At 36.4% G+C, this 27,071-nt stretch overlaps 1 protein-coding gene across 7 annotated transcripts in view; it reads left to right on the top strand.

Moving 5' to 3' along the window:
* ERBB4 (erb-b2 receptor tyrosine kinase 4) overlaps positions 1–27,071 on the top strand; it is a 1,100,194-nt gene that overhangs the window by 1,036,210 nt on the left and 36,913 nt on the right. For all 7 annotated transcript variants that reach the window (XM_027590425.2, XM_027590421.2, XM_027590423.2 and 4 more), the window contains 4 exons: positions 19,946–20,101; positions 22,458–22,533; positions 23,503–23,649; positions 25,774–25,871. In XM_027590425.2, coding sequence (XP_027446226.1) covers positions 19,946–20,101; positions 22,458–22,533; positions 23,503–23,649; positions 25,774–25,871 — 477 coding nt within the window. The remainder of the gene's footprint in view (positions 1–19,945; positions 20,102–22,457; positions 22,534–23,502; positions 23,650–25,773; positions 25,872–27,071) is intronic.

Genomic DNA, 27,071 nt, shown 5'->3' with positions numbered 1-27,071 from the left:
ATCTCCCCATGGTGCATAGGTCTTTGTATCACCACTACAGTATTAATTCAATCTGCATTGCATTCCATCTATGCGTGCGTGTGCGTGTGCGTGCGTGTGCATGTGCGTGTGTGTGTGTGTGCTGTTGAGTGCATGTTCACAAGTACAATTGCCCTTCTTTGTCACCTCTAGAAGGTGAGTGACTGGTAGAGTATTTTCCCCAAAGTTATCCTTCAATAGTGTCTGAATTTAAACTCATCTTCTCTGGAATGGAAAATTCACCAAAATCTCCCTCAGTGATATATTCTGATTTAGGTTAAAAATAATACTGATAATAATACAAATACAGATATTTGTTTAGCCTCATTTTGAGGTTTAAGCGGTATTCTGGGTTTCTCCTCACTTGTCAAATCCCAGCCATGCATATATTCTAAATGAAGTGATCAGTTTTGTAAAGACCATTGTTTAAATGTTCTACTAATCACTTGTGCCCAAAGTTGGATTTTGTTTCTGGGTAAAATCTTAGAGAGCTTTTAATTTTAAGCTTTAAATAGCTTATATCTCCTGACCCTGAAAGTCATTTACATGCAATCACAATATACAGAAACTAGGTTTGGTTGAAGTGCAGTAAAAAAGAAAAAAAATCTGTTAAATCTGAATGGATGGAGAGCTGATTTATAAAAATGTCAGTCTTGTCTGTAGCTTTCATGTGTTTCCAAATAGTCAAAATTAATATGTACTCCCAAGAAGCCTCTTTGTGACTGAATTCAAATAAAGAACCATTATAGTTTAACAGACTTTATTTTTTTGCCAAAAATTACGGTATTTCTACCAGAATATTGATATAGAAAAAATTACTCCATTTTATTTTTGAATCTTTGCATAAGATTGTGTTTATAGTGCCATTATCCACAAAAGCCTTCCATAGAGTATTTTTTTCTTGTAATTAAAACAGTAGGAATTAATGACAGGCTGGGGATGCTTGCTGTTTTTGTAATAATGAATTGGACTATTTGAATGGGTAAAAAATGTTAATACAGTGATTATTTCAGACTGAGCTAAGTCTTGTCATAAAAGATAAAAGTATTAAATTTGCATTAGATGGTTTAAAATGAAGTTGAATACTGTGAAGCCATATAAAGGTAGTCCAACTTTGCCAAACATTATTACAATTACAAAGAAATATAGAAATTATGATTCAAATAAATTCACTCTGACAGCAAAATAAACTCACAGATTTTTGTGACCCAAGGTTACTGGTTTCATTAAATCCATATATTCAGTTCTTGGCTCTTGTGTGTTTAATTGTACTCTTCTTTCAGGGGTTTATAGTTTTCTTAAAGTTAGGACCTTTCCACTAAATGTTGTTATTGTAACATGGGGAAAAAAATCCTCACTTGTTTAAAAGATATATGATAGTTAAAAAAATTAAATTCTGTAGGAAACATGAATCATTTGTCACTAAAAATGTATAGGGGATTATTGGAGGCCAAATTGTTAAAATCAACCAAGTAGTAAGAGATGCCTTGTTCATATGATAAAAAGGAAAAAAAAATTAGTCTCTTTTAGTGTCTTATTGTTTCACAATATACATCTTTACCTGATGCTATAGAATTGTAGCCTGATACTTTCAGGTTTTGACATGAGCTTAAAGTTTTTAAAAAACAGAATTCTGGAGAAACTGATTTTATTTTTTAAATGCTTAGATGAGAAGAAATATTTTGTGGCCTGTGTATTTGTTGGTGTTAGTAAGAAAGCCTTTGAAGAAGAAACTACAAAATGCATGCTAATGTCCAAAGTCATCCTGAGTTTCTATGGGCTTTTATAACATCCCTGTATTCTTACAAAGACTTGTTTGTTTGTCCCCGATCTCTGTCTTCCTGTCTTATTTACCTGATAATACCTTCCCCTAGAAGAGCCCAAATATTCCAATTACTTTCTTTCTCCACTTCTGAGGACGATAAAATACTCAAGCCAGTTGATGAAATTACAAGCTTATGATTTCTATCTGATATTGACCCAAATTATATGTAGTGATCTTCACCCTGTTCTGTGAACTTTCTGTTCCATTCTCCATGGACACCTGCTTTGCTGTACACAGAGTGAAATCTGAGAATGTTCTCCTTTGGGCCATTTCAAACCTCTTTTTTTGTCTTAGATCTCCTCTCACTCTTAGCATGTGTTACTATTTCCTAATTTACCAAAAAAAAAAAAAAAAAAATAGAAGGACATGAACTTCTTCACTGCTCCTCTCTTCCAGCTCCCAGCTTCTCCTTCATTGCTGATTCAGAGAAAGCCTTGCCTTTCTTCCTTTACAGAGCCTACGTTTTTCTACACTCTTTGTCCCCACAGAGCTGTGGTATTTCTCCGTCATTCCTTCTCATCCCATATCATCAGCCTCTCCTGACTCATTGGGTCCTCTCATGTATCTTACTTATCAGTTCTCCAGGGATGGTAGGTGAACGACATCAAACTTGCTTCCCCTTTCTAAAGTGACTGCCTGTTCATTCGTGTACTTTTAAAAAGGGGCACAGTTTTTTGTTGACCAGCGTTCCTCAAAACCTTGCTTACCCCTGAGTCTACTGCAATCTAATGGCTTTCACCAAGGTGAATAATTGCTTTGGACTGATGGTATCCCCCCAAAATGTGTATGTTGAAGCCTGTTACCTTTAAACAGAGCAAAGAACAATTTTATTTAAGTAAAAGAAAAAAAAATGAGTTTATTTGGGAATAAGCAGAGAAATTGCAACTGGGGCCAAGAAGCTGTGCTAAACTCCAGGCAAGCCTGAAGGGGCAAAGGGGAGGTCAGCTTTTATTAGATTTTAGGAGGAAAGTGGGAAAGTTTGTTTTGAAAAAAACATTTATTGGTGAAGAAGAGTTTAAGATCATGGTAGTTTTGCACTGGCTGCAGGAGGTTGTTAGTGCGTTGTTGGTGGGGGCAGAGAGGGGTCTTATTTCCTTTTCTTAGAAGTAGGAGATAAAATTCCTATGTGAAAGATGTCCTCCCTTGTCAAAACAATTATCATTCTTCCCGCTGGTTGTGTCCGCTGCAAAAATAGCACGTGCATGAGAGCTCCCGCTTCGGGGCTTCCTGATGCCATTATTTTAAGTGAGATTTCCTTTATTTTTTTTTTTTTTACAAGCCCTAACACCCAATGTGATGGTTTTTAAAAGTAATTAGGTTTAGATAAGGTCATGAGGATGTGATTAATGACCTTATAGGAAGAGACACCAGAGGGCTGGCTTCCTCTGTCTCTTTCTACCGTGTGAGGACACAGTAAGAAAATGGCTATCTGGAAGCTATGAATAGAGCCCTCCTCCGGGAACCAAATTGGCTGGCACCCTGTTCCTGGACTTATCAGCCTCCAGAGCTGTGAGAAATAAGTTTCTGTTTTGGAAGCCACCTAGTCCACAGTATTTTGTTATGCCCCCCTGAGAGGACTAATACAGATTTTGATACAAAGATTGGGGTACTGCTGTAGCAAATATCTAAACATGTGGAAGCAGCTTTGGAACTGCGTAGAGGCTGGAAGAGTTCCAAGGTGCATGTTAAAAGTATGTTCCTTAAGGGTGACTGGGGTATGACCTCAGATGGAAATGAGGAACATGTTGGAAACTAGAGGAAAGGTGATCCTTGTTATAAAGTGGCATAAGAATTTGGCTGAATTGCTTGTGTCCTAGTGTTTTGTGGAAGGCAGACCTTGTGAGGGATAAAATTGGATATTTAGCTGAGATTTCTAAGTGAAGTGTTTGAAGGGGAAGCTTGATCCCTCCTTACTGCTTATAATAAGGTGTGAAGGGAGAGAAATGAAGAAGGAATTGTTAAGCAAAAAGTAACCAAAACTTGAGGATTTGGAAAATTCTCAGCCTATTCATATTAAAAAAATAATAATAATACAGGGGTGCCAGGGTGGCTCAGTCGGTTAAGTGTCTGATTTGGCTCAGGTCATCGTCTCTCGGGGCCTGGGAGTGAGCCCTGAGTCAGGCTCCCCACTCAATGGAGAATCTGTTTCTCCTTCTCCCTCTGCCCCTCCACCCCTGCTGTGTGTGTGTGTGTGTGTGTGCGCGCGCATGCACGCACTCTCTCTCAAGTAAATAATCTTAAAAGAAAAAATACAAAGCATGTTCTGAAGTGAACACCAAAGGTATGTCTAGAATATTACTCAGTAAAGAGTTTATGAGATCATATGAGCAGGAACAATGCCATTTTGAACTGAAGGGGATGGAGGCAGGAAAAAATGAAGAAAAGCTGTTGGATTTTTCGAGCAGCTCCTCGGGATAATGGAGCCATTTGGCTCTGAATGTGCACTCTTCTTTAAGAAGAGGGAAAAATGCCTCCGAAAGCAATTCAGAAGTTATCAGAACCACTCTCTTGGTTTTCACAGGCCAGATGGCCTCTGTCCAAAGCCATGGGACTAGACTCCCCAGTGGAGCCATGGGGATGGAATAGGAACCCTTCCCAACTCTGCTGTTGGAGACAGGACCACTACCCCACTGGTTCCTGAAGGTAGATCACTGAACATAAGATTATTCTTGAGCCTTAAGATCTGATGGAATTCAGCTTGCTAAGTTTGGGACACATCACCCTTTCTGTCTTTCCTGTTTCTCCCTTTTGGAATGGGAATATCTATCTTCCACCTGTTCCCCATTGTACTTTAGTAGCACATAATTTGTGTGGTTTCACAGGTGACTAGCTGGAGAGGAATTTTACCTCAGGATGAATAATACCTCAAGTTTCATCCCTATCTGATTTAAGTGATATTTAGATGAGACTTCAGACTTTAGACTTCAAAATTGAAACTGGAATGAGTGAAGGTTTTGGGGGCTGTTGGGATGGAATGAATGTCTTTTGCATGTCAGGACATGAACTTTGAAGGGCCATGGGCAAAATGGTCTTTCTTTGTGGTAGTCTGAGATGACTAATACACCAGTATTTCCATTTCCAAACTCAAGGGTCTCCATTCAGTTATCCTTTTTGACCCCTCTATTGCACTTGACAGTGTCCCCAGCTTCACCTTGAAACTCCCTCTTGCTCCCCAATATCAGTCTGTCCTTTTCCTTTGTCTGTGAATCTGACCATTACTTTTAGTTACTTTTACCTTTTTTTTTTCCTCTTACCCTCTCAAGTAATAATGGTGATCTTCCTGAATTTGATCTGGAAAAACTGCATTCTCTCACCTTGTCTTATGGCTTTATTATCAGTGATAAGCTCCCAGCTTTATTTGCTGCTCTCAACCTAAAATTAATTCTCCAAGCTATTGTCTTAGTCAAACCCTAAACCACTGTTATCTGGGTTAGTATTATAACATCCTAACCAATCTCCTTGATTCTTTCCAGTCTCTTTACCCTTATCTGTTCTTCAGTCAATTGCCAAATCTGATCGTGTCAGTTTGTTTCATCCAAACTTTCAGTGGCTCCTTTGTACATCATATTAGGTAGTTACAATTAAGTTAGACAATTATGGCACTTCTAGCCTTTGTCAACTTATGTCCCAGCCTCATAGAACTTCTTGTATTTTTTTTTTTCCAAGCATACCATTACCTTTTAGGACTTCGTGTTTTGTTTTGTTGTGACTGTCGTTTTCTTAATGCTTTTTATCCTCTCTAGAATAGTCTTGCTATATTATAGCCCAAAATTTAAATACCTGTTTTTCATTTAACATCACCTTTTCTGTGAGACCTTCCGGAACAACATGGAAAAGTGTCACATTTCCCTTTCTCTGCATTTTCAGAATAATTCCTTTATATTTTTTATTGTGCCCCTATATCTCTCACACTAACTGAACAATTTGAAGGAAACCCTTTATATGTAAAAGTATTAGAGTGCCCAGCGGCACATAACAGCTATTCAATAGATGACTGTTGAGAGAAACAAGGAAACTTTCTTTATCCTTTTCAACTCTATATAGAGTGAACTGTATACACAAAAAAATATCGTATGCACAATAAGCTAGAAAAGTATCAAGAGAAAAAATAACACTTGGCCTTTCTTCCTATTCTTTTTAGTAGTGTATAACCTAATGGAATATTCATACCTATATACAAATATAAGGTGGCCCCAATTTTCATGCGTAATGTATTCAGAAAAGAGGCAAAAGAAGAAGTCTTAAATGTAAACAATAGATCTACATATTATAGCCGCAATTCAATTACGGATAACTTGAGGGACACCTGGCTGTCTCAGTTGGTGGAGCATGTGACTCTTGATCTCAGGGTTGTGAGTTTAGGCCGCATGTTAAGTATAGAGATTACTTAAAAATAAAATCTTTTAAAAAAAAATCTCAAGATAACTTGAGAGTATCATAAAATATTTCATTTTTCTATACCTTTACTCCTCATGCAGTGAAGTATTTACAGCTTTTTCTCCATGTACTTTAGTTTTCCTCTTTTAAGAACTAATATATGGTCATTTAGCTTAAGTTCAATGAGTATACATACAGTAGTGGTTGAAGATATGCTAATTTCAACATCCTTATTGATTTCTCTATTTGTCTAAATTTTATTAATTTTCATTTTCCACCCTATTTTCTTTTAAACATCAAGATGAAGTGTCATTCAGATGATTATACAATGAGAAGAAAGTGTACAAGCACAAAACAAAGTTTTGTTGAAATAAAACTGTTGTGGGGCGCCTGGGTGGCTCAGTCGGCTAAGCATCTGCCTTCAGCCCAGGTCATGATCTAGAGGTCCTGGGATCGAGCCGCAACAGACTCCCTGCTCAGCTCTGCTTCTCCTTCTGCCTCTGTCCACCATTTGTTTTCTCTCTCTCAAATATATAAATAAAATCTTAAAAAAAAAAAGATTAAACTGTTGTATGAAAGACAGCAATACTAAAGCACGGTTGTTGGTTGATAGATAATCGTTTGTATTCTAATTATAAAAGTCTGCTTGAGAATGACTGAGAAAACTATAAATTGTTCAAAAGCTAAAATTTTGAAAATGAGAATCATCTATAAGCAAGGTGCTAGACAAATGGGACAGTAGTAATAACTACCACTGTTGAGTGCTTACTACTGACCAGGCACTGTGCTAAGAATTTTACATGCAGTAGCTAATTTAATTCTCCTAACCTTATGAGAAAGGTGCTACTGTCATCCCCACTTTGTAGATGAAGATACTGGCAAACTGAGGAACTCACCAACATGGCTAAGGTCATGCAGAGAGCAGAGCTGCATTTAGTGAATGGTTGAGCTAATGTTGAAGCCTGGGAAGTCCTGTTTTAAAGCTACACACATACTGTACTCTACTCAGCTATCAAAGATGAACAGGAGTGGAATGAGAATGACTCTTTAGAGCGTGGTTTGTGTGATGTTTGTTTTCGGCTTTTTTTTTTTCCATGTGAAGTATTAACTGCATAAATCTGTGAACGGGAGAGAAGTGCAAATGAAGAGGGCAACTTTCAAATTCTACTTTGGCAGTGTGTATGAGCAGCACCTAGGTTTTCCTACCTTGTAGAAAAACAGCTAGTATTTAGCACAAAAACCCAAAGTTTTCTGCAAGTCAAAATAGTCACTAAGCACTTTGTAATACGTATGCAAGTAAGCTTGAAAATTAGCAGATATTAATATATTTTTAAAAAAGAGCAAGGGATGATATAATAAAAATAATCACTAACAATACAAAATTACTTCCAGTAATATTAAATATTATCCTTTTTCTTCTTCCTTTAGTTTTGTTATAAGACGATATGTTTATGAATAGATTTATTATTCCTGAGACTTCCTTCTCTCCTAACCCTGTGATTGAAAGGCAGTTGAAGACAAATGGATGAATAGATGGAATAGGGAGGGGGAAATCAATCCATCGACTACTATTTATTGACTGCTATTTATTGGCTGTCTACGATGTGATGGAATTGGGAAATGTGAGAAGGATCAGACTGAATTAAGTCATCTCAGCAGGAGTGCAGTGTTTTCAGCTTCAGGCAGTTAAGGACTCTTAAGGGTTTAAACAAAAGAATGAAAGGTGGTCAGATTAAAACTTTAACTTTTCCGATTTGAACAAGCCAAAACATAGCTTTATACTCCCATCCCTCTCTTCAGTGTTTCTGTTAAAAATAATTTTACAGGGGTGCCTGGGTGGCTCAGTCGGTTAAGCGACTGCCTTCAGCTCAGGTCATGATCCCAGGGTCCTGGGATTGAGCCCCACATCAGGCTCCCTGCTCGGCGGGAAGCCTGCTTCTCCCTCTCCCACTCCCCCTGCTTGTGTTCCCTTTCTCGCTGTCTCTCTCTCTCTCTCTGTCTGTCAATTAAATAAATAAATAAATAAAATCTTTAAAAAAATAATAATAATTTTACAAACTACTTAGTCTAGTAGATGAGTGTTCAGTTGGGAATGAGATGTATTCGAGTCTTTTTCTACTCTTCACCTGAAACTGCTGAAGTTGTGTAATATGCAATATAGTCTTTCTAAAGCCTGAGCATAGAAGAGCCAGCCTAATCTATAAATATGTTATTTCTGCTTTATAAAGTAACTTTGATTTAGCCTTACACAGAAAGTTATTTCACAACAATGCCTGATAATCCCAGGGTTTAGTTTGAAATAGATGATAGATGATAGAAGATAGATAGATAGGGGGAAAGGACATTATAAGGTAATATAATAGAGTGACATAATCCCCTTGGGAGGGAGGGAAAGCTTTGTGGAGGAAATGACAGCTGATTTGTGATCTAAGACAGTATTAAATTTACCCAAGTCTGCATCTGAAGCGTGGTAGAAGGAGCCTAGCCATGTGTGGTGCTGGAGCATTCCAGGTAAAGGGGGCAGTATGTGCAAAGACAACGGCGCCAACAGAATTTTCAGGTTGATTTGAGCCATGGAGTTCCAGCTGAGGAATCCCAAGAAAAGAAACTAGAGTGACAGTCAAGCTGCTTGAGGACTTTTTTCAGTTATGGGATAGAAGAGGCGGTTCAGCACATGACAGCATGTGTGTGCGTGTGCAGATGTATCAGCAGACCCTGGAAAATGAGACAATGACAAAAATTGAATGGCGTCAAAGAGGAGAATTAAACAAAGAGGGATGTATTAGTCCTCCCTGCCTACCTCTTGGACTAAGTCTGAGCCTTTATGGAGTCAGGAGCTAAAGTCAGGGAATAAGTTTTTAAGGGGACTGAGACTAGGGTCTCAAGAATAGCAATTCATGTGGCCAGGGGCAAATTACAGCACAGTATTCAGAAGTGCATAGAGCTCTTCACTCAGGTAGTGCAGAAGATCACAGGGCTCTCACAGGGTGAGGAGGCTGGAAGGGCATCATTCACTGTTTACAATTATCATAAGCTGCAACTTCTCAAGCACCAAGAGATGCCACTAGAAAAACAGCAGTATTTCCACAGCAGCTCAAGCTTAAAGGATGCAGAGATCAACGAAGAGCCCTGAGAAAAAGAACCCAGAAAGTATTCAGGAACGTCAGTGCGGCTCACTGGAGAAACCCCAGAAATATCTGGAAACAGCTTCTAAAGGGCAAATAGCTACAGGTGCTCTGCAGGCAGGTTGGGCCAAGAAACAGTGAAATGTGTGTTATTACTATGACACCACATATATCCCCAAACTATGAAAACCGCAAAACTCAGATGACAACTTCTTGTCAGTTTAAATACCGACAGACCATTCTCTTCTTACTGTCATGCGATATCTGATATTTTTATGGTGACATTGGGCTAGAAAATGAGCCAAGGCATAAATCAGGAATCCTTTTCTCTTATTTCCTTATGCAGAGACTAGAGACAAAGCCGTAGAATTCTGTCAAAGGGAGAGTGCAAATTTGAAACAAAGGAAAAGCATCACAATGGACTTCCAAATCAACTGTAAGAGATTGAAATGAAAACTGAAAGCTGTGGTTCGGATCCTTCTGAGAATTTTAAGGAGGAAGGAACCTCAGCAAGAGGAACCTGGGTAGAGAGCAGGCAGATGGAAAGTAGCTGGGTGACTTCCGGAGGGAGTATGTAGGTGCCACCCTGGCAAGCTTTACATGTGCTGGGTAAGCATTTGCAGAGGTGGGCCAGGTCCATGGCATCCGAATAAGACAGAGGTAGAACTGAATTGAATGATGCATTATATATGGACACAAAATTGGCTCAAATCACATGAGAGCTTTTAGTGTTCTAGGAATTTTACTTTTTTCAAGGGAAGATACTTATTCTAAAATATTCAGCGGTTATAACTAAACTCAACTGCCTGGACTTATAAATGGGTAAACTGCACTTAAAAAAATAGTTATTGAAAATTTTTAGTTCTGGGGTACCTGGGTGGCTCAGTTGTTAAGTGTCTGCCTTCAGCTCAAGTCATGGTCCCAGGGTCCTGGGATCGAGCCCCGCATCGGGCTCCCTGCTCAGTGGGGAGCCTGCTTCTCCCTCTCCCACTCCCCCTGCTTGTTTTCCCTCTCTTGCTGTGTCTCTCTCTGTCAAATAAATAAAATCTTAAAAAGAAAAGAAAAATTTTAGTTCTGTGTGATGACAGTTTGCTTTGTAATAAGTATACCTCCTAAAATTGATATAATTTTCTTAAGAAGGAAAATTGTATGCACGTATTCCCATCCACTAAACTTTATGGTTTTCAGTCAGTAGCATGCAACCCTGTGAAACTAAAGAATATTAGGAATGATTTGTTTCTGCTCAATTATAACAAAGGCATCAGACATTCAACCTCCTCCCTGTAGTGTCTGAATGTATTTGCACAATATGTATGCTCAGAGAAAGGCTTGGCTTTTATCTGTTAATCTAGAAGTTGCTGTATTAATAGTTTGCACACTTCATTGATTTTTAATTAATTTCTAAAGAGACACAGAGGATAACTACTACAGCCCACAGACATCTCCGTTCTCATTGCAATCCACATCTTTATTGATCGGCTGCCTAAAGAGCAGAAGTAATCTATTTTAAGTATACTTTTCTGAGAGAGCGTGGACACTCTGCAATTCACTTGTCTCCTTGTAATCATATTGGCAAGAGGTCAGTGAGAAGGAAAAACGATAGCATGTTTAGTATTCTCTTGATCCAGGCAGATGAGCTTTTTCACCTGTTATTTATTTGGTAGGAAAGCAGTGTTTCTCACACAAGCTTTTTAACTTATTTTTTGTTTGTTTCTTTATTATTATTATTTTGTTTCTCTAAGAGACTTTTGAGTCCCAAGCAGGCTGTCCTGCAAATTCTTGCAATGGAAATTTCCAAAAGTTTATGAAGGGGGGGAAATGAAATTTCTGAAGAAACATCTGAAGAAAATGTAGAGAACCAGAAGTAAAAAAAAATCTGTTTTCCCAGCCAGCTTCAGGAATCTGTAAATGCTGTCCTCCTTCACTCTCCCTGGTACGCTAATATTACCATCTCGGGTTTGGCCCTGAGTGCTGCGGGTTTTGCTGTCTTCTACCTATCATAAATATTTAGACTTCTAAATTTGTCCCACTTTCATTGCAAAGAAAAATTTCCACCGCCTGAACAGCTTTACAAAACTTTGGTCTTATTGTTCATTTAACCCAACTACAACCATCAAATGAATAATAGTTAAATGTCAGACAGTCTTCAAATTGTGGAAAATACACAGTTGAATTCACAAGTTGGTGGTCTGGAGGCATCATTCTAGGGGAACCCAGCAAAACTAAAGAGATTTATTTATTATGTACAATAATTTTTTCTTCATTGAAATCTTAGAACACCCATTGTTTATATAACAATTATTCAGTTATATATGCTGTCTTTGTTAGTTGCATATATGGTTTAGAGTCTATTGACTATAGTTGGACATATATGGTCATATAATGTAATGGTTAAGTTTGTTGCCTATGGAGTCAAGCTGCCTACAGTCAAATCTTGGTTCTTTCTAAGCTTTGTCTTGCACTGTCACCCTTGGGTAAGTTTTTTTTATTTTATTTCTTTGTACATCGGTTTCCTCATCATAAAACAGGAATAATAGTAGTACAGATGTCATTGGGTTCTTGCGAGTTCCTATATACACAGAACTTAAGACAGTCCCCTGGCACAGAGTGCTTAAATAAATATTAATTATATATACATACAAAAATATAAAATGATAACATGTGCAGTTATAATGTATTGCTTATATGATTTCAGTGTTTTCAGTCAACAAAAAACCTCTACCTGTTGCATTTTCCACAGTGACTATTACTATTTTTGTTTGTCTAGATTCTCCTACACTAAAATTAGTACTGAACAGATTTTTTTATATTGTTAAACAAATTTATATCATTTCACATGGTGTTAGTGTTCGATTCAGTCTTGTTTGTAGTGTCAAAGAGATGGAGGTAAGTTTAGTACCCATCGAGTGTGGAATAGACAGTAAATTAACAGTGTATGCCTATGTTATATATATAGGTTTATGAGTTTGTGGATATGATTTAAGTGACGAGAAGAAATAAAGTGAATTTTGTATAGCATCATGCTTCAATCTAAAAAAGTATAAGTAAAACATGTTTTTGTTTAGTGCACAATACTATTTGTGTATTAAAAATATAAAAATAAATAAGCTTATGGATGATGGATTAGAAGGATGTACATTAAAAACACTGTTGTGAATACTTACGATGGAAAGAAGAATGGCATTGGGTTGGAGAGTATGGGGAATAATGGTAATAGCACACATGGATTATGAAGTATGATTAACTCAAAATTCTGTATACCTGAGATCCTAAAAGAAAACAAAGACAGAAGTCACACACATTGCCTTGAGTTGCCTCCTAGAAAACAGTGTCTAAAACAGATTTGTGTGCAGGAAGTTTTTTTGGCAAGTGTTCTCAGGAGCAATACCTGTAAAGCAATGAAAAATATTAGGTAGAGGGAAAAAGTTGAGCAATGATGAAATTGCAACAGAGATCTCACCCAATCTTAGGAGAGAGCCCTGGAACTGGAATAGTTCTTCACAGTTATCTAAGGGGTGATGGACTTTATAATTGCATCAGCTGGTGGCTAGGTGTGGGCTGAATCTCTGAGAAGGCAAAACCCCCAGCAAAGCAGCAGTTGGGTTGGAGGTATTAAAGCATCCAAAGTGATGCAGCTGAGAGCTACCAGCAGCCAACACTCCCCTATGAATCCATTGGTCCTGAAGAAGTTTCTGGGCTCTACACCACAGCACCTACTACATACATGTGTGCCTGTGACACACACACACACACACACACACACACACACACACACACACACACACTCTCAAATATGTTATTGGGAGATTTTGTGAAAAATACATTTCAGGTATCAACAAGTATTGTTTTAATTATGCATTATTAAGCTGATGTAAATTTAGCCCTCAATATCTCAAAATCCCCTTACAAACTAGAACCTAACCAAATTTCTTGAAGATCATAGGTGCAATCAGAAGATGTAAGAATGAATCATGAGTATTAACTCCAAGCTAGTTTAGGACAGCCACATGAATCTGCTTTTCTTCCTCTGAAAAGAATAATAGGAGAACATTCAAGGACAAATAAGCAAGAAACAGAAATTACTTCACCTAACAGTGCTGAGTAGCCAGTAGGTATTTCATTTGGCTATCTTTTCTTTCTCTTATAGTAGTCAAATTGTATTTTTTTTAAATGAGGGTTTTTTTTTTAAAGATTTTATTTATTTATTCATGAGAGACAGAGAGAGAGAGAGAGAGAAGCAGAGGGAGAAGCAGGCTCCCAAGGAGCAGGGAGCCCGATGTGGAACTCGATCCCAGGACCCTGGGATTATGACCTGAGCCGAAGGCAGACGCTTAACCATCTGAGCCACCCAGGTGCCCGTCAAATTGTATTTTTAATAAGAGGGTTGAATTTGAGGTTATTTATTTAGAAAACACATGGTATCTTAGAATATTGAATTTTCTGGGTGCTTTACAAATATGAAGGCATTGAGTCCTCAAGACAATCTTCAGGGTAAATACTATTATTATCCCCATTTAATGGATGAGGAAATTGAAACACACAAATAAATTGACCAAGGACACAGAGCTACTAAGAGCTGGGGTTTATTTCTAAAGTCTGTCATCTTAAACATTGGATGCATGTGGAAACTGTGGTTTCCAGTGTCCAGTCTGTGGAAACTGACTTTTACTAAAACATATCCATGGCTCTCACTAAACATATGAAGGGAGGCATCTACTCTATGTCTTTCTTTACTGTTCTCTGTGTCTTTTATTGGCCCACGATTTAATATTTTATATAGATCTGTTGTACAGTTCCATCTACCATGGAATAAAAATTTAAAGCTAGAGGACACTTCAGAGATCATTTAGTCCAATCTGTCACTTTTATAGGAGAGGTAAAATGAGTATCTGAGGTCAAAAGCCTAGTGAACAGCATGTCCAGGACTTCTATCTCCAACATTCAGTTCTGTGTTCTTTCTCTGCTGCCATGAACCAGCTTTCTCTGGTTGAAAAGACATCTCAGTTGATTTAATTACGAATCCCCCTTAGTTTCCCTTCATGCACTATTCGGATAAAGTCAGTTACTTCATCCAAAAAGGCCCCTATGAACATGCTCATATCTCTAGCTCTAGCAGTAGAGAGCATAATAGTTGGATTTTTTTTTCCTCAGGCATAGAATTGCTTTTAGAAGGAAAAGTAGAAAAGAGGAGTGATTTTCATTTGAAGCTAGCTTTCCTGAAGCTTCCTGTGTTATTAAAAAAGCTTCAGGTTATTAGAATAGAAAACAGGGGAAAAAAAGTGTACTCTTGCTAACTCCAGAGATTAATGCCTGTGAGAGCTGACTGTAGCTTGAAATTTTTAGCTCCACACATGTGTTTGATGAAATTGTCACATGGCCTATATATGGGAAGCAAATATTTATCGTCAAAAATAGTCTGGTCTCTCTTGACTTGCATTAGCTTCCTGCAGCTGGGCAGAATACATTTTCACATTGGATTAAAACATAATAAGAATGCATTTTTGCTAGACAGTTGTAATTCAAATATCATAAGATTGAAAAGAAGGTCATTGCTAGGTGTTCATCAATACTGATATTTTTCCATAGAGCAGTTTAGATGAGTCGATTTTAACCAGAGATTAAAACTTTAAACTCAATTGTAATAAAATTATCCTTGGATTTGGTATTAAAGTGCATTTCTGAACGTCAGAGTAAAGTTTGACTTTCCTTAGCTAGTTTGTATTTATTAAAGCAACTTTTAAGAGGTATAAGCAAAACAGAAAATAAGTTCTCTTTGGGAAAACTCATTACAGCATATAGAGCAAGTATGGAAAATGGTAAAATACTGAATGGTTTGGGTAACAGTAAATTCTGAATAGTTTGAGTAAAATCAGATTTACAGCACTTGGGTCTAGAAGTAGACAAAATACTCCTAACACATGTCTCCAAAAAACTCCTCTCAGTGCTGATAAAAGGTAGCTATTTTGGTACAGCAAACCTACTATTTTATTCACCCTTTCTGCAGCACTGAAAACTTTCAACCTAAAGACCAGTATTCATAACCTTTATCCTCACTGAAATCCCGAATCTGTGATGTATTTATGGAGGGCATCAAATCTTTTAATAGATTCCCTAATTTTTCCTTCTTTTTATATGACAGCATCCTCAGGTGAATCATTACTAAAATAATACTTTGAACAGTAACTATTTGGAATTTGCACCTACACATTAATCATGATGGATTGGTTATGGGTATATGTATCACCATTTGTAAACATTTATTGAACACCTACTGTGATATATTAGTTGAGGTTCACAGATTTTCTGAAATAAGCAATTCAAGTTAATGAGGGTAAGTTATTCTTGTTCATGCTAGGACTGTTGATATCTGTGGAAAAATAATGAAACCTTGCATGTTCTGCCCTTACCAAATGGCAGTCACTATTTGAGTGCTTTACATATATTAACGCATTTTATCTTTATAACAATCTGTGGTATAGGTGTTTTATGGCCATTTTAGAGACAAAGGTGAGTGCCAGGTTAATTAACTTGCCAGAGTCTCACAGCTAGAACATGGCAGAGCTGGGGTTCGATCCAGGTGACTGACCCCAGAGTCTACACTCAAACCAACTCCACCATCCTGCATATCCTGGGGCCAAAGTAAGAATTAAGTTTCTAAGTTATGTAATTCCAATTACTGCCAAATCAGAAAAGTTTCTATAATTTAGCTTAATTTTAAATATAAATACAAACAAGTCTGACACTTGCATCATGCCCTGAAATTCACAGAAACATCTTATAATATTTTTGCTCCAGAAAAACTAGGATCTTTTAAAACTATGTGACTTCATTGTGCACATTAATTTCTACATGCCCACACAACCCCATGACCTAGGAAGAGAAGGGGTAGGCTTAAATGTGCAGACTTTAGAGCCCCACAGCAAGGGACCAGATCCCAGTTCTATCACTCATTAATTAGATAACTTGGAGCAAGTAACAACCTCTCTGAGACTTGGTTTTCTCATATTTAATATGGGATGAAAACAGTATGCATCTCATAGGATTAAGTTAACCTACCGATGTAGAAGTGTTTAGTTTAACGCCTGCCATGTTCTGAGTCCTCAATGTTAGCTGTGGTTATTGTCTGTGTTAATATTACTATAATGTACTCCACCCGAGATGGCATGGCAAAGACATGGTAGTTGCTACAAGGCAGAGTAAGTTTCTTTTCAATCAATGCAGCACCCATCTATCATAATGAAGGGCCCTTCTTTTTAATCATCTTCAGACTTCACGGGACATTATCCAGTTTGTCACTGTTATTTCTAATAACTGCCTCCTTCATTGCATCACACTCTGATTTAAGGAATGATTTTATTGTGAAGGAATCTAGAAGAGAATGTGACTCTAATGAGATCTTCTAGTAAAAAAATCCTATCTTAATGACTGTGATGTGGAGAAACCTGTTGTGAGCAATCCATAGACGATTCAACACTAATTTAGGTGTGAAAGTAGGACTAAGGTAGCAGTCATAATTAATGATTTAAAAGCATCTGTACAATGATGTTTCATAGTTGCAAAGCAACCATACAAATGTATTTTGATGATTTGGTAATGATAGAGATGCTTCTGTTTTTATTTCTTTTAATCATGTTCAGGTGGATGGAGGAAACTATATAGAAATTATCATCTGGTTTCCTGAATTGAGTTCTCATTATTCTGAAGAAAACATTTTTTATAGACAAATGGAATTGACGTTCAGGGTAGTCTATCACCTGCTAAGGCTTTGTGTATAGAATATCAAAGAACATTTGGAGTTTTTGTAGTTCTGCTCATAACACAGAATGTGTCAGTAGGGTCTTAAGTTTCTTGGTGAATATTAGTTCTCTACTGGTATAGTATATATCACTATTATTTGCATTAGGATAATATTTAGTTAAAGGAATTATTATTATACACCTAAGTTACAAAAGTCAGAAAACAGAATCATTCGTAATTTACTCTCCTCTTCATTATTCCATTACCAAGGATGGTTATTTTATTGTACAAGTGTATCTTGGAATTATCCTCTTGCTGGAATTTCTTCTGGCCTAGTTTAGTTGGAAGATTTAGACACTCATGCATGGGAGCTAGATAAGTATCATAAATGAACTCGTAGGTAGTAATAGTGAGTGGTGGGGTCCTGGCAAGCTGAAGGTGCCCTCAATGGTGTACAGCCAGTCATCAGCTAAAGAGGATGTTTGAAAGTTGTCCAGTGTGGGGGTCAAAAAATATGTATATAAAATGGATGTAGCTCATGGACTGCCAGTTTACAACCTTTATCATTTTCCATCTCATCACTTTTCTTTTCTATTGTAGCAGTGGCCCCCAACTTCAGCTGTATTTGTGTCCAATCCTTTGTCTGTATACCAGGTGATATTTTTCAAGACTCCAATGATAATTGGGTGGCTTTCCTTTTTAAAACAACTTCTGTATCACCATATCAAATACTGCGTAAGATGCAAAGCTCAGAGTCTTTACCACAACACATAAGACGCCCTTGTTGAAATGAGCCTCTTCTTACTTTGTCAGCCTCACCACTCGTCTCTCTCCCGCCTTTATACATAATGACTCAGAAATACCGAATCACATACCTTTGTTCAAGTACACCATGGTATTAATGCCCCTGTGTGTGTTCTCTCTAACTGCAATTTCCCCCCACCTTGCCCAACTGATAGACATCTTTCAAACCTTACTTAGGCCTCAGGATCTCTCTGAAGGCTCCCCTCTCATGCACACTTGCTAGGCTCTACTAGAGATGATCCTCAAAACACAACTCTCCTTAAATGCCTTTGTGTGTATCATACCAATTCACTCAAGTCCATATTCCATGTCTGTCCACTTCAGTAATAGCTCTGTCCTCCTTCAGTGAACAGATCTTCTCTGACTCTTTTGTTTCCCTGATGTCTAGCACAGTGCCTGAAACATAGTGTGTGTTCTGTCATCATGTGTGGATCTGAATATTAACTCGTTGCCAACACACTTTGCATATTCTGATATGAGGGTGGTAAGAAAGGAAAGATGAATGTTTTTGTGGACATTTCTTAAAGGGGCAAATAATTGAAAAAACTTTATCTCCAAGGCAATAAGTCTGTTTTTTGATCCCTTAAATCATATAAAGGCTATGCGTTTTTAGATTCACTTTATTCTAGGAATTTCCAAGTTGGCATACTCAAACAGAAAGCACTGTTTGGGAAAGAGGACCAATCCCTAGAAATCTCAGTTGTGGGCTGATTTTAGAAAACACTAATACAAATGGTGTTACCCTACTACTGACACAGTTGGACTGTATTAGGCAGTATCTCCACTGGTTGTGTTTAATGGGCATTTATAGTATAGGGTTTGGCCCATGACGCTGTTTGAAGCAATCTTCTCTTTACACTACACTGGGTATACAGTTCATTTTTTTTTTTCTTTTTTCTACCTGTGTGATTTATGTGTGTCTGTTTTCCACAGCTTTTGTTTTGATATCAGCAACTGTTAATCCTTCAAAGTCCTGCAGTTGCAATGTTAACTACCAACAGCTTTGATTTGCAATTGGCATGAGAGTATGCTTTAACCATTTTCTAATAATTCTGATTTGGTTTTGAATGACAAGTTTTTTTCCTCTGAAATCCTCAAATACAGAATTTCTCTAACACTTCAATAAGAATATGCTCACTCTAATCTAGGCCTCTGAGTTTACTTCCTTGATTTTTACATCAACCTTTAGTTAAGGCTAATGTTTAATGACTCTTAGTTTCCCTACTGGTGTAAAGTACAATTAATATTTATTGCTTCTGTGGATTATGGATATATACCTATGAATAGATATGAACTTATATGGATATATGTGGATATATATATAATTGTTGGCAATCAGTAGTACATTTTATTTTTAATTACCCTATATATTTAATGAAGAAAACATATTAAAGGCTAATTTCAGGGTCATTATAAACAATGTAATTTCACTTGTGGGTTCTTATAATGACTACTAATGTCATTGAAGCCATCTAAAAAAATTATAGGCTTTTAATGCCTCTAAGGTATAGTTCATTTTTTTGCATAGTTAATAAGAATAATATAATTCTTCAGCCTTGATAGAATCTATGATGGTGATTTTGGCACCATTAAACCTTCATACGAAATATTTTTTTAAAAAAATTATGGATGGGTGTCTTTGGAGCAGGTGTGTATGGGGAGGATGGTATGAAGCAGGAGTTATTGAGAAGAAAACTACTAGAAATAACGTGGGTCAGTCCAAGTGTGTGTTAGCTTATCTACTGAGAGACACTTACACCTCACTAGTGAAAGTGTTTACAAAAGATTATAAAGTCCCTGAGGAAAAAAAAAATGATCTAACATTTAGCTCATGTACAGGTAATTCATTCTTTATAGGACTTTAGGGGATAAAGGCTAAAAGTTATTTGTGGTTTGCTTTTTTATCCCAGGTTTTTCCTAATTTTGAAAATATTCCAGGATCCTGGCTTCGCTTAGAGACATCAAGCACTTGCAACTGAAGGCTAAGAAACTGCTTTTTAGACAAATAGCAAAGCCTAGGCATTAACTGACTATCTTTTTGGAACTTGGTGTTTTTCAGGGAATGATGTACTTGGAAGAAAGACGGCTTGTTCATCGGGATTTGGCAGCCCGAAATGTCTTAGTGAAATCTCCAAACCATGTGAAAATCACAGATTTTGGACTAGCCAGACTCTTAGAAGGAGATGAAAAGGAGTATAATGCTGATGGAGGAAAGGTGGGTATCTTTTTAGAGCAATACTGCTTGAAAATATAGTATGATATTCTTTTATCTTCTTATATATTATAGGAAGAAACCACTAAGTCTGAAGTTATGAAAGTGTAAAATCTCAATTCCACCATTTGCCCTCTCTCTCACCCAGGGTCAAATATATTATATATACCAACATCCATTTCTCAAAAGTAGCCAAAATAAGACAGTTCGTCTCTAGGGGTCCTTCTGTCGCATCCAGTATTGGGAAGTGGGTGGATCCTTAGGCGTTTTAGAAATTACGCTTTAATCCAGGGCCATAGAAGTTGTTTCATTGATCCTAAGAACACAGGACTGACCACTACAGAGAGACACAACTATTCTTTCATACATTAGGGAGAAGCCGGACCACTACCAAGAACCATAATTCATTGGAAAGCTCATCATTCTATTTAGCTTCTAATCCTCTTACACCAGATATAACAGATTCCTCTTATCTGGCTCTATTTTTTTAAGCTTTACTGTAGTATATGATTGACCAATTTGCTTTATTTATTACCTCATTCTCTCCACCAGAATGTAGGCCACTATATCCTAGGGATCTTAACAGTACCATTCCCCTTCTACTTTTCTGACTGTCCAGCCTCGGGTCTTGCCTGACAACTGTGTTCCTGCCATATAGTCTCAGTCCAGGCCTTAGTTCCAGCTCTTGTTTTTCCTCATTAACCCACTGTTTAGACTTGGCTAAGGATATCTCCTCTCCATCTGGAGGTCCTTCTAGCTTAATGTGGGAAAACTTAGATCAGGAGAGGCCAAATGAAATAAGCAAGTGCATCCTTAACCTATGGTGACATATAAACACATGCTAACAAAAAAAAGGGATCGATATGTCATTTAAATATGTTTATCATGTGCCTTATTTATATGAGCCATCCAAATACATATTACAGATATTTCACAATGATAGACTTCCAAATGCTTAACATTGATTTTTATATGTCATGTAGTATATGATTTTTATATCTTCATAGGATCTCTTATATAACTATGTATATTCAGATCTTATCACAAGACAAAGAAAAATTTTTAAAAACTTCAGTTTTGTAGTATTTCCTAATCTTTCCTCGATTTTATCAGACTGTTTTGCCTGTTTGCTACCAAATTGCCGCAGTTTGAGACCACAGCTTTGAAATTCACTACAAGATTACACAGAAGTCTATAAATCACATGACTTCACTTGTCTTAGGAACATACAGCTGTAGGATTTGTCTAAAGCAAGATTCATTATAGCTTTAAATGCCTAGTAACCATTAAGTCTTTATCAAGCCACCTGTGATTTAAACTTACTTCTTTAACACCATGTCTGTAGTCCGTAAAGTCAGCTAACTCCTTGCCCATAGGGAAATCACTTCCAGTGTGTCTCCTGTTCCCTTTCACTGAATACCATGATTCTGTCATACAGTTACCTTGATGTCACCTTGGTGAGCAGCAAACCTCATGATTTCAAAGGCCTATTTAGTTTTAAGCTTTCAACTGCAAAGTAGAAGTGTTTATCTTTATTCCATAGAATCTAATTATATTTCTAGCTATATAATGCTGCCCTTCCTAGTTGAAACCTATTCTGCTGACCCCTCATCAGCAGGGTATGTGAGTTGAGTTGTTTTTCTTGTAGGGAACATAGATTTGTACTGATCCTCTCACATTCTTTTATATAATTCCTAGTTTGAAAATGGTACATGTTTTCAATACTGACTAACCAAGACAAGGGAGATCATTTGTGGCTGGGGAACAAAGCAAGCCTAACTTTGGAATTCGTTATTTTAGGTGTTTCAAGTGACCAAATTATATGAGGGGAAAAAGGTGGGGGCAAGTATAGAAAGAGACCATCCTACTGGTGGCCAGAAATTTTCTGAGGGTAAAAAAGAATGAGTGAAAATGTAAGGAATCTCATTTTGGGATGGGAGGGTGGGGGAAATGTAGTAGATCATATTTTTAGAAGCACATGTCTTAAATGTTTAGAATTGATGTTGTGAGTCATAATAATAACTAGTAACTGAATTAATTGCTGAACATTAATTAAGAACTATAGAAAGTGATACTATTTTACTTTTCATTGTTTATGAAGCTTTTAAAAATAAATATACCTTTAGGTTAATTCACTTTAAGAATTTTATAAATGTCAATTCATTGTTCTCTGTATTGAGAAATAACATGTTTATTATTATTATTATGTTTGTATTTTCTATACACACACACACAAAAACACAGTCAAAAAATACAATTGAGGCAAACCCAGAGACTCATATTTTGGGAAAAGAATATAGGAATGACTTTTTATATAACTATAAAACTTTCACTTTTTATTTCTCTTTTTATTTCTCAGATGCCAATTAAATGGATGGCTCTGGAGTGTATACACTACAGAAAATTCACCCATCAGAGTGATGTTTGGAGCTATGGTAAATAAATCTTCCTTGTGAATTAAGGGTTTTAAGGCAAAAGTAAATATATTAAGCTCATGTAAAATATCTTAAGCCAACTTATTTTATTGTGTTGGGAATACCTACTTACAAGCCTTGTTTCCTAAAGGAATTAACTCTTTGCTTGTCCACTAAAAAAAAAAAAAAAACAAAACTCTAAATGGTATCATTTATCTGCCTTTTTTATTATTTCTTCGTTCACTAAAATGTAATATATTAAAATCTCAGTTGTCTACCATAACCTTTGGTTTGGTAACAACTTTTCTGATCATTTGACAGGAAAAAAACAGCCAATTTTAGTTTAGGAACAATAAATAAATAAATAAATGTCCTACAGGACATTTAATAGCAAAAATGTTAATCTCAAAATTAGTCAACATCAGATTTTATCTGCAATCATATTTACTTGATACTGAATACACATGTATATAATGAATTGTTTGATAGGCTCTAATGTGGTGTAGTGAAAAAATTAACTTGGATCAGCAAACATTAACATTACTTAAAAGTAGAAATGGGGAACAGACTCTGTATTTTGACATCCACTCTGAATTGTCTCTGTTACTCATTAAAAATTTCAAGACAATAATAAAATAATTGAATTTCCCAAAAAGATTTTGTCATTGGGCTTCTCCTAATAGATATAGAAATCTGAAGAGCCTTTCTTTAGACTATTTTTTTTTTTTAAGATTTACTTATGTATTTTAGAGCGGGGGTGGGGTGGGGGGCACTGAGCACAGAGCTTGAGGCATGGCTCGATCCCATGATCCTGAGATGACAACCTGAGCCAAAACCAAGAGTCCGGATGCTTAACCGACTGTGCCACCCAGACTCTTTAGACTATTTTTGACTGCCTTCCAGGGAGCTTTCTTTTGTTATTGGCATACTGCTGGTTTCTTCATACTATGTTGTTAGGATGCTTATGTAAATATTTGATCTCCAATTTAGGAGTCACTATATGGGAACTGATGACCTTTGGAGGAAAACCCTATGATGGAATTCCAACCCGAGAAATCCCGGATTTATTAGAGAAAGGAGAACGTTTGCCCCAGCCTCCAATCTGCACTATTGATGTTTACATGGTCATGGTCAAATGTAAGATTGCAAAATAATTTTATCATCACCATCATCATGCTTAGTAAAACAATAGTATGGATTAATCTACCTGCATAATGTTTTTGTATATGAAAAATATGAAAGTTCAAAAATTATGAAAAATCATGTAAACACCTGTGTTTTTGGCTTATTGTTAATAGGAAGCAGTATGCATCAGTATGCATGCTTCCACGTTATAAAGTCAAAATTATATGACTCTTACTCTTCTGATTCATTTCACTTTGATTCTTATCATTTCCATGATAATCAAATTGTCTTTCATAAAGAGATGTAATTAGTCACAATAATGCTAGTAATCTTTACAGGAAAATAGCAGTCTAAACAAATGATCTAAATATAAAGAAAGAAAGCTTGAAACTGATAGTTTAAAAAAATGAATTAAATGGAAATAGGTTTACCAGTTTTAGTCAACAGGAAATTAGCAGGGCAGAATGGGAAGTGAGAAGACATGAATCTACAGTGAAATAAAAAGATTACAAATATTTACTTTTTTTTTCAATTTGATCATTTGTTTACATCAAACACTCTTACTTTTCTTTCTCCTTTCTGTGCCCCAGACACATATGTATTATAAATGTGTTTTGGCAGCCTAGGCTCTTAATTTAAACAGAATTAGGGAAGTCTCTGGAGTTTCCTACTTAATTTAAATGGGATTAGCATTCAGCAATCTTTCTTGTGTAATCTGGGGTTTTCCCCTTCTGATTTACACAGGGTTAGCAAAGAAACAAACTGGTGAAGGTGAATAAGCATCTTATTAATAAGAGACTTTGGACCCAGGTCTACTCAGATTTATATTCATGACATGTGTGATACATTCTGACAGTGAGGGAAGAAATAAAAAATGTGCTTTCCAGTTCAGGTCAGCATGCCCTTTTCTCTAAGCATAGTTCTATTTACTCAATATTTAGTTCGAAAGAAAGTGATACCTCCCAGCAAAGTTAACCTTTTTTGATTACAGTAGTTCCAGAAACACCTATTTTCTCATTAGCATCTTGGTATCAACAGCATTTTTTTTTCTAAGTGGATGCATATAGTTGAGCTTTGTTAAGAGAGAAAAAATTCAGGTGATATTAATGATACATGATATGACACCCAAAGACTTCCCAGGACAAGACTAAAAATTGAACCCCCAGAAAAAAGAAATAAACCTTATAGCTTTATTGGATCAAACATCATTCAGCAGTCATCTATGGAGGGAACTTTAAAAAAAAAAAAATGCATGCGTTATATAATTTGATCTCATAACTAGCTTCAGAGGTGATTTAGATACTTCATTTAGATACTTGATGAAACAATGAAAAATCAGGAAAATATTTTGCCTAATAGGGTGTTTTACCTTGCTTTTATGAGTTTTAATACCTAAGAAGAAGGTCATTTGGCCAGAAAATCAAGCAAAGCTTTGTGCTTTTATTCTTGTGATCTCATCAGCTAAACAGAGCCTGGGGAGATAAGACCCACTTTATCTAGACTCCCAGCTAAATAATAATACATACCTTGAAAATTGCTGATAGTATTTTTATGCTGCAAAGGCTAGTACTTAGATAAGCTAATGGCTGTTGCTGAACAAACATTACCAATCATTTTGGATTGGTTTTTTCCCAGCAGGAAAAAAGTAGCATGAGAAAGTTGCTTTCTCTTCCCTTTCCCCCTCTGGGGTGGTGTACTGCATTGTAACCAAAGCTTCATGTCACTCCTGACATAAAATAATAAATTATATCCCCATCAAAGAAAAGTTAAAAGAAAAAAAAGGCATTCTCTCCATACTTAAAAAAAGAAAAAAATCAGAGATTCTGTAAGTTCCCATAGTTAGCCTAGGTTATGTTTTCTAAGAAGAAAAATTAATTTTAAATTAGATCAACAAAATGAAAAGTTTCTGTTATTCTATCATGTATTACATTTACTTCTGAATATCAACAAACTGATTGAGATAGAACCTCACCTAATTGGATTGTTTCTTTCTTTAGCTTTGTTTTTTTGTTTTTGTTTTTAGATCATTGTTATTAAAAGAATATTTTTCAAACTTAGCCTATGTTTTCATAAAATTTACATCCTACTTCTTCTTAATTATGGATAGAGTAACTTGTATTGTGTGTGAATTTCTAGGTTGGATGATTGATGCTGACAGTAGGCCTAAATTTAAGGAACTGGCTGCTGAATTTTCGAGGATGGCTCGAGACCCTCAAAGATATCTAGTTATTCAGGTTGGTACATATCTGGTCTTTGGAACTGTGGAAATCACCACTCATAAGTCGATTAAGCAGAATATCATGTGAAATGACTTATGGAAAGAGCCTTTCACTCGACATCACAAACACTTCTAAGATTCTTCCCTTAGTATTCAAGTGCCTCTGGTACTGAACAGCAAGATAATTATGATTATCCGTATACATAAAAAGTCCTTATCCCCAGACAAGCCTTCTAGCACTCTGCTTTTTATTAACATGCGTTAAGTCATGTCCATTATAATCTTCCCTTTTCAGAATAAAAGGAAGGTGGATTTTTAAGAATTTTTTTTAATTTTTATTCATTTGAGAGAGAGAGAGAGAGCACATGAGCAGGGGAGAGGGGCAGAGGAAGAAGGAGAAGCAGACTCCCCGCTGAGCAGGGAGCCCCGACTTGAGGCTCTATCCGAGGACCGGGAGATCCTGACCTGAGCCGAAGGCAGACACTTAACCATCTGAGCCACCCAGGCGCCCGAAAGATGGATTTTTGTTTTAATCTTGTCCATGGTTGAAGACAGTGAATTAATAGTTTCAATGTATTGATATTTAATTTCCTAAAAAATATTTATAAATATGTTTTGTTTGGGGAGATATACAGTATGCAAGCAATAATTCAGATTCAAGTGAATTGATGTACGTATGAATCAAATGATAGCCCAAAAGACATTTTATATTAAACACTAGAAAAAATGGATTGGAAAATTTAAAAATTGTAGTATATTTATCTATGATTATTTTTATCTAAATCATAAACAAATGGACCTTGGGTTGCACTGAATTAATTTTCCTCAATAAAACACGGTAGCATTTATCTTCCTATCAATAGTCGGACATGAAGATAAAAGCCAGGTTTTAGAATAGTTTCCAGTTATCTTTTTGCCAAATTAATTTGCATAAACAACTTGTTTACAAAAATATCACATAATTTTGAAAAATTAAAAAAAATCATATTTAAGAAATAGATGAAGTAAAAAAGAGCAGGGTTTTGGTGTCTCTCCCACCTTCGTTTATATTATTTGCTACTTGTGCTGTGATTTTGGAAGCTACAGTGTTATGCCTTAGGACAAATCATGGAGCAGCCTGTATGTCCTGAGAACTCTACAATATCAAACCAACTAAATAAGATAAAGATTGATAAGTCAATTGTCTTTTATTATTTATTCTTAAAGTCACAGCTCA

Source organism: Zalophus californianus, chromosome 3 (genome assembly GCF_009762305.2).
Source record: "Zalophus californianus isolate mZalCal1 chromosome 3, mZalCal1.pri.v2, whole genome shotgun sequence".
Taxonomy (NCBI): Eukaryota; Metazoa; Chordata; class Mammalia; order Carnivora; family Otariidae; genus Zalophus; species Zalophus californianus.
This window is presented reverse-complemented; position numbering and strand designations above follow the sequence as displayed.